The following is a 15,056-nucleotide window of genomic DNA, read 5'->3' on the forward strand; positions in this document are numbered from 1 at the left end:
GAACTTTAAAATTGTACCTTGGTTGTATGCCTCAGACGTTTGTAGCAGATGAGAGATGGGCGTATTATCGTCTCGCGTCAGGACGGGAAACCCTTGGGTCTCTTCCATGAGGATAAGTGTACTGAAATCCATAGCTACCAACATTGTCCGCAGATCTTGCGCAACGGATAGGTCAGGAAGCGATATACCTTGGTATTGGAGCCGTGAGGGTATTGTTGTTCTTATTATCGTGGTACACGCTTGCGACACAAACTGTTACTCGTCGTCCAGCAGGTTCACCAAATGACTGCCGAAATGATCCTGGTGCGGAATTGCCCGATTCGGTTGTGGATGCAAGCCAGATGCTTTTTGGCCAACGAAGATGATCTCCACAGTTGAGCAGCCACTGGTATTGGTTCTGTGTTCGGTTTTAGACCGAGATACGGTAGCTTCCTGCTATCAATGGTTTAGCGCCGCTTGGCGACTTTCTACTTATACAAGCGCTGGCAATTATAGCCAGCCTAAAGTGTATGAACGCCAGGATATAAAAGTATCATAGCCAGACTGGATTATTCGTTGCTGTTCCGGACTACCTAGCACAGGCCTGTCTCGTGGCTCATAAAAGACTTCTTGGAAGATAGTCCCACAGACTAGACTGTTACTATATGGCCTCTTCCATGAAGAAAAGACTGATAAGTTGAGCTGGCATGAGAGAACCCCACAAAAGCTCGGGTAGGGTTGGATTCAATCCGGGGCAAAGCTACCCCGAGCAAGCTTCCCCCGCAGTTGCAAACGCGGGGGAATCGGAGATGCGCCGATTGACGAGTGGCAACGCCATGCACAGCTATAAAACCACCGTCAATCCGCTTGATAGGGTTCTCCCACCCATCCAAGCACTCAATATGACAAAGCCTGAGGCCCAAGCCGAATATCATGAGCATGTCCAAAAGGTCGAGCAGTCGGAGCAGGATGTGATCTATCAGACTTACGCGTCCCAAAGTCCGGAATGGCATCGGAAGATGACCAAACAGCTCCTCCGGAAGGTGGATTTCCATCTTCTACCATGTCTGATCGTGATGTACTTGTTGAACTTTCTGGACCGGAAGTATGTATATCTCGTCCCTCAGCAATTGCAGCGAAACTGACAAAGTAGTAATTTGTCTCAAGCACGACTGGGCACCTTGGAGAAGGATTTAAAGATGAAAGGCACCGACTACAACCTCGCGACCAGCATCCTATTTGTGGGATACCTACTCATGCAGTTACCGTCGAATCTCCTCCTCACACGCGTGCGGCCCTCGTTATTTCTGGGAATCACAATGGCGATCTGGGGGGTGATATCAGCTTGTCAGGCTGCCACCCAATCGTTCACCGGGTTGGTCCTCTCTCGATTCTTCCTCGGTTTTGTGGAGGCGCCGTTTTTTCCGGGGGCCATCATGCTGATGTAAGTCGGAATCTGCCACGAGTCGGATCATGCTGACCAGATCAGGTCGAGTTGGTACACCCGCCAAGAGGTATGCTTCAATGCTCATCGGCCCCAGATCTGGCGCGCATGCTGACTCGTGTTTAGCTGAGCCATCGAATTGCCTGGTTTTATGCCGGAAGCTCACTGGCCAATGCCTTTGGCGGTTTGATCGGTGCCGGGGTCCTGGGCAATCTAGACGGTGCTCATGGCATCTCAGGATGGCGATGGTTATTCATCATCGAAGGTTGTATTACAGTGGGAATATCGCTGATGTCCATGTAGGTGCATGAGGCTCCCTCTGAAAGGCAATGCTAATGATCCAGTCTGCTTCTGCCGAATTATCCCGCAACCACATCGTGGCTAGATGAGACGGAGAAGTTGTATGCGCAATGGCGTCTCATCCAGGACGCGGGAGAAGCCGACGAGGCCAGGTCGAACAGTCTCCGTGAGGCGTTATGGTTGGTCTTTTCCGACAAGCGCATCTATCTGTTCATCCTGCTCCAGCACTCCTCGCTGCTGTCGCAGAACTTCCAGTACTTCTTCCCGACGATCGTTCAGACACTCGGTTATGGGAATATCGAGACTTTGCTGATCACGGCGCCGGTTTGGATTGCCACCTTTATGGTTTCCCTTCTGGTGACATGGTCGTCGGGTCGCACGAACGATCGCAGTCTGCACATCATCTCGCTGATGCTCGTGAGTGTGGTTGGATGCGTGATCTGCACCGCGACCACGAACATCGGTGCCAGGTTCTTCGGCATGTTTCTGTACGTATCTCTGTCCATTTCCCTCTGACCGGACTGACCGTTTAGAATGCCGATGGGTGCCGTTTCCGCTTATCAAATTATTATTGCATGGGTGGCCAACTCCTTCCCCCGGCCCCTGGTCAAACGGTCTGCGGCGATCGCGACGGCGAATATGATTGGCAACACGGCCTCCATCTATGGCAGTTACATGTGGCCATCGTCCTCCGGTCCGCGGTACATCGCCGGTGGTGGTGCGACGGCTGCAATCGCGTTCCTGGTTGCGATCCTAGCCTTGGTCATTCGCATGGTCCATTCCCAGATGAATAAGCGTCTCGACCTGGCCCAGGAGAGCAGCCAGTCGGGGATTAGATATATCTTGTAGGATAGACGTTCCATAGCTTTCAATAGACTAGATAGAAAGCAAACAAGACGACGGTCGCGACGTTAGAAACGGGATGACCGATATAAATTTCATGAAAGCAGAAGCAGAACGAAGAACACACTAGGTGCCGTAGTAGCTCGTAATACTCTGGATAAATACAGCTAGGACTGAATTCCAGGTATCGGGATTATCTGCGTTTAGTCGTAGAAACCCGTTGGGCCATACCGGGTGATGAACTCGTCCGCTAACTCCCATGCTCTTGTACAATCCTCATCATTCTCCTCCCTCCACTCCGCTCAGTCCTCTATATCCACTTCAAAGGGCGCTCTTACTGGTGTTCTGCATGTTGCCGTATCGTTCCCATGAGTCATTGTCATCGCGTGGAGGAACATTGGGAACAATGCGGACTTCGCAATTGTTCTGTAAACGTCAGCACCCCCGGATTACATCTACACGCCGCGCTCACCTTATCATCTAGGACCGATCCTTCCGATCTTGAGAGGCTTCAGCTCGCCACTGCGGAGGGCGGGTCCAAAGTCAATCAATCATTCGTTCCGCGATAAGTTAAGTTACGATTGGCAGGTCCAACCGTGGTACAGCAAGCCTGTGGTCAATTTTTTGTATCGGTAGTAGGCGGATTTCGTTCATTTGTATGGAGAATGAGTCACTCGTCTACGTTTACTGGCAAGTGTGGTCAAGCCAGACCTTCTAGGAATAGCCGAAAGCACTAGGATCGATATCAATATAATCCCCGAGATCGTAGGGTCATTCCAAACCATTGGGAGGTTATGGTAAAATTAAATATCAAATAGTTCAGTAACCACTTGCATTAGGCGAAAACCTCATGCAGCACCTTCAAGCTTCTGAGCCTCGCACATCTTAGCATACATGCCCCCCCTGGCAACCAATTCGCTGTGCGTCCCGGCCTCCACAATCTTGCCTGCGTAGAAGACGAAGATGCACTTAGCATCGCGGACCGTCGAAAGGCGGTGCGCCACCGCGATGGTGATACGGTCTCTGGATGACGCTGCCCCCACCAGCGCGCCCTGGACAAGTTTCTCCGACTCGGTGTCGAGCGCGCTCGTCGCTTCATCAAGAAGGACCACGTTGGGCTTGCGTACCAGCGCCCGAGCGATGGCGATGCGCTGCCGCTGACCCCCGGAGAGCTGGCTGCCGCTGGTCCCACACGGCGTGTCGAGGCCCTCGGGCAGCGATAATATGAAGTCCCATACATTGGCCGCCCGACACGCCTCCTCCAGCGCCTCGTCCGACGCTGCCTCCGTTACGCCGAGGTCCGGCAGGCCCTGCGAGATATTCTCACGAATCGTACCAGGGAAGAGTGTCGGCTCTTGCTGCACCAGGGCGACGTGCTTGCGGTATAGAAGCGGGTTGATGCTCGATAACGGCGCAGACGTGTCAATGGTGATGGCGCCGCTTACCGGGTCGTAGAAGCGCTCTAGGAGCGAGATCATTGTGCTCTTTCCACAACCTGATGCACCCACGAAGGCCACGAAGTCACCTCGTTGAATCTAGGCAGGGTTAATGTCAGAGAGCACTCCTGAGTCACAAGCTAAACTCCGCCCAGAGAGCAGACACCAGCACAGTAGGGACTTACCGACAGAGACACGCCCTTGAGTACCCGGTGGTCGGGCGCGAGGGGGTACGAAAAATGCACGTCATGGAAGTCGTAGGAGCGGCACCCGTGCTTGGGCCCCTCTTCGCGCTTGCCACCAGTCTCACGGATGGTTCCGTGGAGGCTGTCGAGCCAGAAGTAGTAGTTGCTAGCTTGGTTCGCCTTTGTTAAGCCTGGAAACTGTCAGTAACTCGATACAAGCAAACTTCGAGCCTCCATTGGACTCACTGCTGGCGAAGCTGAAAGCCAACGCGGTGGCTTGGCCGGAGAAGTAAACACCCATAAACGATACGATGAACTGATACAAGCTGATTTCCTCGTCGTTGATTAGCTTTGATCCCCACCTGCTCGCACAGTTAATCATCCGAGTCGCTTCACATGACGAGGCAAAGCCAGGAAGTGAACACCCACCAAAACCCCAAGGCTAGCACGAAATATTCGACAGACTGGGTGAGAGAGAACCAGATCATCATGTGGAACATGGGTCTGCGCATCTGATATATCGCTAGGTCGAGCTCATAGACGTACTTCCTCAGCACGGTGCTCTCAAGGGCCAGCGAAGAGACGGTGCGGATCGCCGTAATTGTCTCCGAAGCCACCGAAGCACTGGCCGATAGCCTCTTATCCATTTTGTCGTCCATATCGGCCTCAATCCGGACGCGCACATATCCCCCTAGCATCATGGGCGGTAGGCCGACGAGGACGCCAACCAGCCCTAGCTTCCAAGACACGACAATTGCAAGAATACTAGACACGAGGATGTTCAATACGGACATGAAGACGATAGCAACGGTGAAGCCCATCAACTCCAGAATGGCCTGCGGGTATGAATCGAGGCGACTTATGAGTGCGCCCACCGTGTTTTCTGGCCGGTCGAAGAACCGAAGGTCCTGCCGGAGGAAGGACTCCAGAATTTCCCGTCGCATCTTCCTGCTGAGTCTCTGGGACACGGTACGCTCGGAGTCAGTACGGTGATGCGAGACTGGGAATGGGACTTTCCTTCCCGCACCGAGGACATGGAAGCTCTTACATGTGCGATAGTATTGGTCGACCAGCCCATAACGAAGTATATGACTAGAATGCCGAGCGACATCACGAAGAACATTAACGAGATGAAGTTGCCGCGAGTGACCACGTTAGAGGAGGTAAAGACGCTCATTATATTGCCTAGCAAGAGCGCTTGTCCAGGATTGATGACCGCTGTGAGTGATATGGTGGTGAGTAGGTGTAACGGCAGCAGCGCACTCTCCAGGGCTGGATCCTGGGAGCCATACTCAAATGAAGACCACTAACCTCCTCCGATGCACGTGGCTATTGTGACCGCGAACCAAAGCCAGATATCGCGTGTCCCCCTCAGAAGCTTCCAAATATTGCGGATGATGTCCGTCTTGTCGTACAAGTCATGATCCTCTGGATTGCTTAGTGCCGCCAATTGTTGCGTCTTGGGCGTCCGCATCCTGGCAAGAGACTGAATGCGACCGACGTGATAGTTCTCCTTTTCTGAAATCCTATCAGAAGTCTTGCTACTCTCCAGCCTATCCTCATTCTCGATGTTGGCCGGCGCGAGGTCCTGGGCCTTGACGAGTGTGGCGTAGATACCGTTCCTGGACACCAGCTCTTCGTGACGTCCCTGTTCGATGATCTTACCCTTAGACATGACCACGATGTTATCGGCGTTGCGAATGGTGGCGAGCTTGTGAGCGATCACGATGGTCGTCCGGTTCTTGGAGGCGTTTTCAAGGGCCTTCTGGACGATGCCCTCGGCATATGGGTCCAGCGCGCTGGTCGCTTCGTCGAGGAGCAGGACTTTGGGCTCCGAGATCACGCTACGGGCAATGGCGATCCGCTGCTTCTGTCCGCCCGAGAGCAGGCCGCCTCTCTCGCCGATGCGCGTGTGGTACCCTTGCGGCAGGGTCTGAATGAACTCATGCGCGAAGGCGAGCTTCGCGGCTACTTGGACGCGCTGCATTTGCTCCTCTTGCGATGCTGCCTCCCATTGGGTGCCAACCAGGCCGTTGGCGATGGTCTCGAATACACTGGCGTTGAAGAGCACCGGTTCCTGGACTCGTTAGCGAGTGGTGTCTTGCAATTCTCTAGTACGAACTTTAGGTGCCTTGCCTGTTGCACTAGGCGGATATTGGTCCGCAACCACTTGAGGTTAAGCTGACCGATGTCCTTGCCATCCAAACAGATGCTGCCTGCTTGGGGGTTATACCATCTTTCAAGCAAGCCGATAACCGTACTTTTTCCTGAGCCGGAAGGTCCCTTTTTAGCACAGTTTCATTAGAGGCTTCTTGGACAAATATTGATCAGAGACTACTCACCACCAACGCCGTGACCTTGCCTGCGGGGATGTTTAATGTGAAGTCCTCCAAGACCGAGACATCTTGACGCGTAGGATAGCTGAATCTGACACCATACAAATCAATAAAGCCGGTCGTTTTGTCCGGTTGGTATCCCAGTTCATCGAAGGGGTTGATTTCGGATTGCCTATCAATGAGAGCGAACAGCTCCGAAGCCGCAGTTGCCGCACGGCTGAAGGTTACCATGTGCGGTGCGATTTGCGTGACTGTATTTGCAGCCATGATGACGGAGAACAGAACACTGCCGTCGTAATTAGTTCAAGGATCTATATGAAGGAATGGCAGCCTAGTTGCCGGCTCGCCGGCAGGGGGATGGAGACGCACGTAAATACGGTTCCTAGATCAGGGATCTCGCCACGGTCGAACATGGCAATGCCCTGCCAGAACGCCAGGCCCATGCCGGCGTAGACGACGAAATACTGCCCTCCGAACACCATGCCGTACAGCTTGTTCTTTCTCATTCCTTGGGTGTACGCATGCTGGAGGTACGAGTCGTACTTGGCTAACACCCTTGGTTGAAGGCTGAATGCTTGAATGGTCCGGACCCCTCCGAAGACGCTCTCGGCATAGCTACTGGCGTGGGCGTAGATCTGCAAGATCTTGGTCTCAATCGTAGCATCGATGCCCCCTACCATGCCGACTACAATGAGCAGAGTTGGCACAATGAAGATGAGGATCAAAGTCAGCTTCCATTGTGTTACAAACGCAACTATGAAGGCTGCCACGAAAGTGGCCGTCGCTTGGATGGCGATGCCAAGTTTCTCTGCGATGCCGGATTGAATGAGTTTGCCGTTCGTGGTCGCTTGTTGAGATATAGATCCGGTGGCGCCTCGGTCATAGTATGCAATTTCTTGGCTCAAGGCAGCCCGTAGATAGCTTTGACGGACGTTACGGGTTAAGTGGTACGCGACATAGGTGAATAGAGATGCGTAGATGTATGTAGCCATGAGACGGACGATACCTATGTAAATGAAGTACAGACTTCAGTTTCATTAGCGTATGTTTTTTACCGTCTTCAAAGCACAAGGGGGACAATGCTCTTACGCCGACGTTCGCACCGCTGACATGAGGTTTTCCGGCATTGAGCGCGCGTCAGAGAAGCTGAAGTCGCTCAACAGAGTCAAGAAGTTTCCCATGACCAGGTTGACCATGGCAACAGCAACACCAGAAGTAATAGCAGCGATGAAAGCAATACCTTCTAGGACGTAGAGTTTCGTCTCACCGAAGGTTAAAACTCTCTGAAGGGTAGACCGTCCCAGCTCGTCAGCCACCACTCGTACCATTAGGTATTCCGTCATCACCTTTCCGGCCAGACTTACCAGGAAGCCATTTGTGCCACCTTTCTTCCCAGCGGGCACGTCCTCTTTCTCCGGTTCGATTAAGATTTCAGTATCGTTGCCCACCCCGACAGCTCCCTCAGCCTCCCGCTGATTTATACGAACTATCATGATCCGTGTTGAAATGAAAAGGAAGAAAGGAGCGGGAAATCAGTAGAGTGGTATGTTGAGCTTGGCCGACTGGATGAACGAAGGTAATTGGGAAATTCGAGAGAATCCTGAAGTAAAGATATATATAAGGAGAACAAGAACGGGAGGCGTTTAGGGTACAAGGGAAGACATCCCTGAATCTTTGGCTTAAGGACAGCCGCACCGTTCTAAAGGCCTCGGGGGCCTGGAGGCTACCATGTCCGGTGGGCCATCACCTGGGTATGAAGATGGTGAAAGTACTGCAGTATTTCTCGGAGAGGAAAGTATGGGAGACGGCGGAGTCTCGGAGCCTCCGAGGACCCGAAGACCAGCGCCAAGCCTTCCCCAATTAAATCGCCTTCGGATCCCAACCTTTACTTTTACGCTCCGATGCCTCTGCTGTCTAGTATACGAACAAACTAACACTAACACCCACCTTCGCACTCTCGATGGAAGAAAGTCCCGATGTCTCGCTCCTGCGGACTGGGGAAGACGAGGAACAGAATCCTAGCGGGACCGAGAAGTTAGCAGTGAGCTGACCGCTGTATGTGAAACCAAATCACGTCGCTGATCAGCTTCTGCGATAAATCAGTGTTATCGCTGCCGTCAACGCAAGGTGAAGACAAGGTCTCCATCCTTTGGTGGGTTTTAGTGTTTAATTTCGCGCTCAGGTAAAATGCGACCGGGCAAGCCCGTGTAGTCACTGTGTCAAAGCTGGGACACAATGCTCATACGCAAGCGGCCCCAAGCCGAGAGAAAGGCGACAGAGGGTCATGGTCTCGAAGACTTAGTAAGTATCTACAAATACTAAGCCCGAGTGAGGCAGGATGCCGGGCTGAAATTCGTCAAGTGATGCCAAATTGGACGAAATATCCAACAAAATCGACGAGCTCAGCCAGAGGGTGAGCCAGTTGAGTCATGAACCGACCAAAAGTAGACCCTCTAAAGCCTTCGACTTCATACATTCTATAAATACCAGCCAGGAGGAGTCCTGCTCGCCCCCTTTGTTCGGACCAACGCCATCAACTCCCTCACTCAGCTCTACGCCACACCAAGGCACCCTGCCGTACAATCCTACCAGCGCAGGTGTTCATGAAGTGCATGACAGCTCTTCTGAAGCAGAGTATGAGGGCGAATCGTTGCTTTTCGCTCACGCCGTCTTCGCTAGTCGTTTTCTGCAGAATGCCATTGACAGTACGACTAACCCCGAGCTCGCGCAGGAGATGCAAGCCGCCCTGGACGGCCTCAAGACTGCCGTTCATTCTGGGAACCAACAGTCCCATACGCTCGGTACCCTCTATCCTCATGCTAAGGCGATCCCATCCGGCTCGACGACCCGCAACCTCCCTCTACCATCTATGGACAAGGTGTTCATGTGCTTGCGTATGGCCAGAGAATGCCCGCAAGTGGCCACGCTATGGTTGGGGGACTATATTAGACCCAGCCAGTTCAACGACTATTTTATCAAGATCGCATCGCCTGGTTCCGCTACTGAAGCCGACATGATCATCGTTCATTGCGGTCTTTACTGGCTGTTTTGCGAATGCTCCAAAGCCGTCCCCGACGAAGACACGAAGCGAGATTACGACGCGCAGGCTTTCCTATGCGCAGCGAACCTCGAGACGGTCCTTGCAAACCTTCGCTTTCATCAGCCGACAGATCTAGACTTCGCATATGCGATGGGCATGGCGGTAAGCACTTTGCTGGCTTCTTGTAAGACTCCATCCAAGGGCTCCATTCCCACTGACCGTACGTACTAGTCGTTGTACTGCCTTCAGAAGAACAAGCCATCTGCCGCGTGGAGCTTTATCAGGTCAGCCTCGCATATGGTACAGGCTCTTGGCTTGCAACATGATGTTCCTGCAGGCACAGAGGGGCCAGAAACAAAGGCCCAAAAGAGGCACCTGTTTTCCACCATATATGTGACTGAGAAGATGCTGTCCCTACGCCTAGGTCGTCCATCTACCTTCCGAGACCAGGACATCACCCTGAGCCATTTTGGTATGGAGCGTCCCAGTGGTTCTTTCTTGGCCGAATTGGCCCCCGGTTGGATCAACATGGCGAGTATACAGGGCCGGATATACGACGACATCTACAGTCCAGGAGCCCTCCGGCAACCTCCGGACGTCCGGACGTCTCGTGCCCGGGCCCTTGCAGCCGAGTTGAGAACTGTCATGCAACAGTCGCAAGACATCCACGTGAGTTCGTCCTGACTATCTGCCCAGAATCATGGAGTTGTCCCGATCACTCCTCGAGGCAACGCTGACGGCTGACTGCCCGCAGAATCAGTACGGGGCGAACAAAGGGCACGTGTTGGGGCTGGATTTCCACGAAATAGCCAGACGTTCCGACCGAGTCATCGGCCTTTCCATGCTTACGCTCATCTACCGAAGCATCCCCCCGGAGAAGCCATCGATGTCCGCATTTTGTCAAGAATGCATCGATGCCGCCAGGGATACCCTCCGTGAACACGATCTGTGCGTCGCCTTGATTACCAGAGCGCGGGGGAAGACGGTGTTTCTTGAAGCATACATCAACTGGTTCGTCAACGGTGATGCCTCGTTCCATTTGCGTCTAGTTTGGTCTGACATGCAGATGCAGGACCATCACTCAATCGCCGTTCATTCCCTTCATCATCCTGTTTTGCCACATCATCGAGACGTCTGAGGCCGCAGACCTCCAGCACATGAAAGGTCTCGTCGAGACGCTCGAGTCTGCATCGAACTCACGCGTCCATAGCACATGCAGCAAGCAACGTCGCCTCTTCCGGGCGTTGTACGACGTCGCAGCCCAGTACGTCGAAATCAGATCCCGCGCGAACGGTGGGCGAGGGGGGATGTCTTGGTCGGTGACTCGGCAGCAGTATGCCGATGCATTCGCCAGCGCGACCTCGAACGGTCTGGGGTTTAGTACATTGGGCTCTGGGGAAACTGTGGGAGCCCTAGGGACCATGAATCCTGCAGATGCATCTGGTCCCATGGCGTCTCATGACAAAGCCAACGGGGACAGAGTGGGGCTTGTAGATGGGCTGGTCGAGCCTATGGAATTACAAAACACGGCATTTGGTGACATTGACATCGAGATGGATTACTCGGGAGCTCAACTTTGGGACTGGTTTAACAAGAACCAGGCCTTCATGAGGATGCTGGAGGATACATAGAACAGGATACTGATCAATGAAAAGGTCAATGGAAGTGAAAGCCAGCAGTTATAAGGAACCATGCCGTTCTAAACTTACCCCGAGCGTGGGATGTTCTGATGTCCCAGGGATGCACATCTACAGCCAGACATCGCTGCCAGCTTCCTACAACCATGGATCCAGATATCAGGGGTAGTATTTTCGAATCCCTTTTAGCGCTATATGGTCTAGTGGACGATAAGGTGTAGACCAGTGATGTTGAGAAGATAGGTTTTGTTCCTTCTTTTATATCGGACGATTACAAGATCATCAGCCGTATAGATGGTGATTTAGTGTCGAAACTTAGACAGTATTTTCCCTTTCAGGTTCAATTATAGTCCCTCAGGGATATTTCAGTAGCAGAGAGTTCATTGACAACATCGATATTGTGGGATATGGCGCAAGATGAGTGCCAGATGGTCCACCATAAGCATGCCCCAAATAGGCAGTTCATCGTTTTCTTTTCATGCAAGAGGATATCACACAGCTTCTTAGGAAGATCTTTACCTGGTACAGAGCTGTGCTAAGAGAGTGTGCCTCCTACATCTCACTTTCATTTGTATCTGGTCATGTCAGCAACCAGATATGGAACCCGGACCACTATCCAGGTCTGCTTGCCTGTGATTCTCGAACAGGTCACTCTAGCCTGTGGCGAAACGTCGATTAGGTTAAAAAGCGCTATGTATGTGACCAGTCTGGTTTAGGTTTGTCGATCTGCTCTGATTCCCTGATTTACTTGGTTATCTAGGTGGGCAGGGGAATGCATCAAATCGAGATCAACGCTCGGATACGTAGACTTATCCCATGAAGAGGTAAGAGATGAGTATACTTTGAATGTGGATTCAACTTTGGCCACGGTGTGAAGGCATCGCCATTTAATAAAGAAAGCGTATAGCGCCAAAGTAACAACAGACAAAAGCGCAACTAGAGAACAAATCCAAGCCCCAAACCAGACCCCCATGAAACTACAAGAACACCACGCTAATAGGAAAATATGGATTTCTGCTTTTCCGGCAAGCCCAAAGTCGCCCGCAGGCCATCCTCGCGACTCGTCTGCGCCTTGGGCACAAATCGTGCCAGCCCCAGTGAGCTGCGTTCCAGCCGAGGCACCATGCCGTCGATCACGTCGATTGTAAAGTTGTCGATGTTCATCTGGTCCTCGGACCGAATGATCTGGCGAGCCTGGATGGTGGTGAGAGTGCGTCGTTCGTCGGCCGATAAGCTGGCATGGAGCTCCCTCAGTGCGCCCTCAGTGCCATTCTGCGAGTTGATCGCGGCCACCTTCGTCATCACGGCGTCTTGCTCGTCGGTACTAGCGGTTTGGAACGCCTGCACGCAGAACTCGATTGTCTGGGCGATCTCAGCTTGGGTGAGATTCTTGTCCACGTCGGCTGTGCCTTGGATGACTATTCACCGAGTTAGTGTACGGTTTCAAAGGACAGTACGGGACAAGAGCTTACTTGGTCGGAAGAAGTCAAATGCACGATTGAAGCTGTCCTCGTCGAAGTCGGTCAACACAGGCTTCTCACGGTCAGAGATCTGTTTCAGTGCACTCATGACCACCAGCAGAAAACGGGTATAGCCCTCGGCCACCTTTTTAGAGTGCCAGCTGACGGCAGCCTGTTCGTCGCAATCACCTCGCTGGGCAGCTCGGATAGTCAGGGCGGCTGATAGTCCACTAGCAAGGGCTAGGTGGACTCCGGATGAGAAGAAAGGGTCAATGAAGCAACCGGCATCACCCACAATTCGTAGGTAAGGACTGGCGTAGCTCGAAGCGTTGTAGGACCAGTCGGATGCTGACTTGAGGTCTGACTGTAACTCGGCCTTATCGAGAAGCTGCCAGACTCCGGGGGTGTTTTTGATAGTGTTCAAGTAAAGATCCTTTGTTGTTGCGCCAGTCTCGCGCTTTTTTGCGGTTGCAGCTTCCTGGTTCATAACGACGCCGATGGACGTCGTGCCATTGTGCAAGGGAATGAGCCAGACCCATCCGCTTCCATCTACAAGGTCATCGTGAGCTAAGCCGACTGAAAAGATACCACTGGTTTGACAGTGTACATACCTTCGATAGCCTCAAAGTACGGATCCCCTTCACGAGGAGTTCCGACTCCGTACGAACCCGCGTTGCTCCAATAACCCCAGCTGGCGACGTTCTTGAGACCCTGGTTGTACCTGCGATTCTTCATATACTTGGTGCTAACCAGGCCAGCCCGTCCAGTGGCATCAATCAGATATTCGAAGGTGATCGATCCCTTTCCGCCCGTGGCCTTGCACGACCAAGTTGCGGAAACGGGACGTCCCAGCTCAGACAGTGATGGGTCGACAGTCAGTCCGTCAATCTGTTCAAATTCAATGCTGTTCACCTTCACTCCATCGAACACTTGGGCGCCGTTCTCCCCTGCATGCTTGAACATGAGGTGATCGGCTTCGGACCGCACGACGTTCCATGCATGGCTCCCCGGACCCCCGGCGGCGATGAAGTCGGTGTCTATAGCTTGTTAATGCAACCACCACTTTCCGACTTCTGGCGGGATTCCTTACAAGCTTCCGGCTTGGAGTTGAGTTTAAAAGCAGCGCCATTCTATAGAACATTGGTTATGTTGGCTATCTCAAGTAGGCCATAAAAGAGGTGAAACCAACCTTGTTCACAAAGCCATAGCTGTCGAACTTGGAGTCCAGGTCAATAAAACGAAGGAAGTGTCGGATTGATGGCAACATGCTCTCGCCAATATGGTATCTGGGAAACACATCGGCTTCCAGGAGGACGGTGTCCACTCCCTCACGGGCCAACGCCGCCGCGGCGTAAGAGCCAGCTGGACCGCCTCCCACGACAAGCACTGTGCACCGGTTTGGAATAGACATTGTGATTATTGTTACTGAGCTTGGTGATATGGATCTGGGGTACCGAGGTGGCATAGGTCTGGGTTAATATAACTCTCGCGGCGGTATTCTTCGCTTCGCCCCTAACCCCGGGAACCGACGAAGAGACCGGTCTCCGGCATACCACTGACATGCTACTCTACTCTCTCTCTCTCTGTCTTGAATGAATAGCTTAGGGATCTTGATTCGATTCCGACTACATGTTCTCCCCATAAATCCAAAGGTTACTCCGTACAACTATTCACAACCCTCATTAACGTTGCCCAGCGACCGAACCATCACCAGCGTTTGAGGGTTTGGCATGATGCGAACTCCATCCACCACATTCGGAGGCCTCTCAACTATGGCTTTCTTATCCGTTTGTTCATGATCAAACTGAAATTCGTATCTGGAAAGCAAGGACACAATCATGAGCTTGATCTGATTGCTGGCATAGTGACGGCCAGGGCATGCATGAGTGCCGTAACCCCAGTTCAACTCCGATGTACTGCATTGCAATTAGTCTATAGCTGTAGTTATCACCCTGGAAACCGGAATCCTACCTCGTCGACGCATACTGAAATTTCAGCTCATTACCCTTGATCGTGCGCAACTTCTCGAATCGGTAGCCGTCAAAGGATGTCGGATCGGTCCAAAGCGAGTCATCTAAATTTACCATCATAGATGGTGCCGAGACGGAGACACCAGCCGGCACTGTGCTTCCACCGGGGAGTCGGAATGGTGACAGTGCAAAGCGACTCACGCTCACTGCGCATGAGAGTTGCCTATTAGTGACCATCCACCGTTTTGACTCGAGGGAAGACATACCAATCCCGATCGGGTTCAATCTTTGCGACTCCTTCAAGAAGCTGTCGCATTTCCGCAAGTTCGACAACGCGGCTGGAGTCCAGTGGCCGTTGCATGATTCTGATACCGATAGGATTTCATCCCTCAAGGGCTGAAGATATTCCGGGTGGGCCAGCAGATC

The 15,056-nt window shown here is 52.6% G+C and overlaps 6 protein-coding genes across 6 annotated transcripts; 3 read left to right on the forward strand and 3 right to left on the reverse strand.

Annotated features, from left to right (window-relative positions):
• Window positions 1-788: 788 nt before the first annotated feature.
• On the forward strand, window positions 789-2,572 carry AO090001000020 (putative MFS transporter; the record flags this gene model as incomplete). Its single annotated transcript, XM_023234338.1, has 6 exons — window positions 789-1,084; window positions 1,130-1,423; window positions 1,469-1,493; window positions 1,550-1,722; window positions 1,768-2,211; window positions 2,257-2,572. The coding sequence occupies 6 exons, from the start codon at window positions 789-791 to the stop codon at window positions 2,570-2,572; spliced, it is 1,548 nt and encodes a 515-aa protein (XP_023089474.1).
• Window positions 2,573-3,414: 842 nt separating this feature from the next.
• AO090001000021 (ABC transporter ATP-binding protein) lies at window positions 3,415-8,016 on the reverse strand (the record flags this gene model as incomplete). Its single annotated transcript, XM_023234339.1, has 10 exons — window positions 3,415-4,101; window positions 4,188-4,378; window positions 4,434-4,549; window positions 4,617-5,146; window positions 5,236-5,405; window positions 5,499-6,241; window positions 6,310-6,470; window positions 6,530-6,809; window positions 6,893-7,549; window positions 7,613-8,016. 10 exons carry the CDS (start codon window positions 8,014-8,016, stop codon window positions 3,415-3,417), a joined length of 3,939 nt encoding a protein of 1,312 aa, XP_023089475.1.
• Window positions 8,017-8,886: 870 nt separating this feature from the next.
• AO090001000022 (uncharacterized protein) lies at window positions 8,887-9,889 on the forward strand (the record flags this gene model as incomplete). The annotated part of the gene is made up of 3 exons (XM_023234340.1): window positions 8,887-8,936; window positions 9,014-9,783; window positions 9,870-9,889. 3 exons carry the CDS (start codon window positions 8,887-8,889, stop codon window positions 9,887-9,889), a joined length of 840 nt encoding a protein of 279 aa, XP_023089476.1.
• Window positions 9,890-10,263: 374 nt separating this feature from the next.
• AO090001000023 (fungal specific transcription factor domain-containing protein) lies at window positions 10,264-11,194 on the forward strand (the record flags this gene model as incomplete). Its single annotated transcript, XM_001818537.3, has 2 exons — window positions 10,264-10,574; window positions 10,636-11,194. 2 exons carry the CDS (start codon window positions 10,264-10,266, stop codon window positions 11,192-11,194), a joined length of 870 nt encoding a protein of 289 aa, XP_001818589.3.
• Window positions 11,195-12,193: 999 nt separating this feature from the next.
• On the reverse strand, window positions 12,194-14,071 carry AO090001000024 (NAD(P)/FAD-dependent oxidoreductase; the record flags this gene model as incomplete). The annotated part of the gene is made up of 5 exons (XM_001818538.3): window positions 12,194-12,618; window positions 12,673-13,209; window positions 13,272-13,697; window positions 13,751-13,790; window positions 13,850-14,071. The coding sequence occupies 5 exons, from the start codon at window positions 14,069-14,071 to the stop codon at window positions 12,194-12,196; spliced, it is 1,650 nt and encodes a 549-aa protein (XP_001818590.1).
• Window positions 14,072-14,326: 255 nt separating this feature from the next.
• On the reverse strand, window positions 14,327-14,991 carry AO090001000025 (uncharacterized protein; the record flags this gene model as incomplete). Its single annotated transcript, XM_023234341.1, is given in 4 exon segments — window positions 14,327-14,576; window positions 14,632-14,734; window positions 14,745-14,836; window positions 14,897-14,991. 4 exon segments carry the CDS (start codon window positions 14,989-14,991, stop codon window positions 14,327-14,329), a joined length of 540 nt encoding a protein of 179 aa, XP_023089477.1.
• Between the last annotated feature and the right edge of the window lie 65 nt (window positions 14,992-15,056).

Source organism: Aspergillus oryzae, chromosome 2 (assembly GCF_000184455.2).
Source record: "Aspergillus oryzae RIB40 DNA, chromosome 2".
NCBI classification, from domain to species: domain Eukaryota; kingdom Fungi; phylum Ascomycota; class Eurotiomycetes; order Eurotiales; family Aspergillaceae; genus Aspergillus; species Aspergillus oryzae.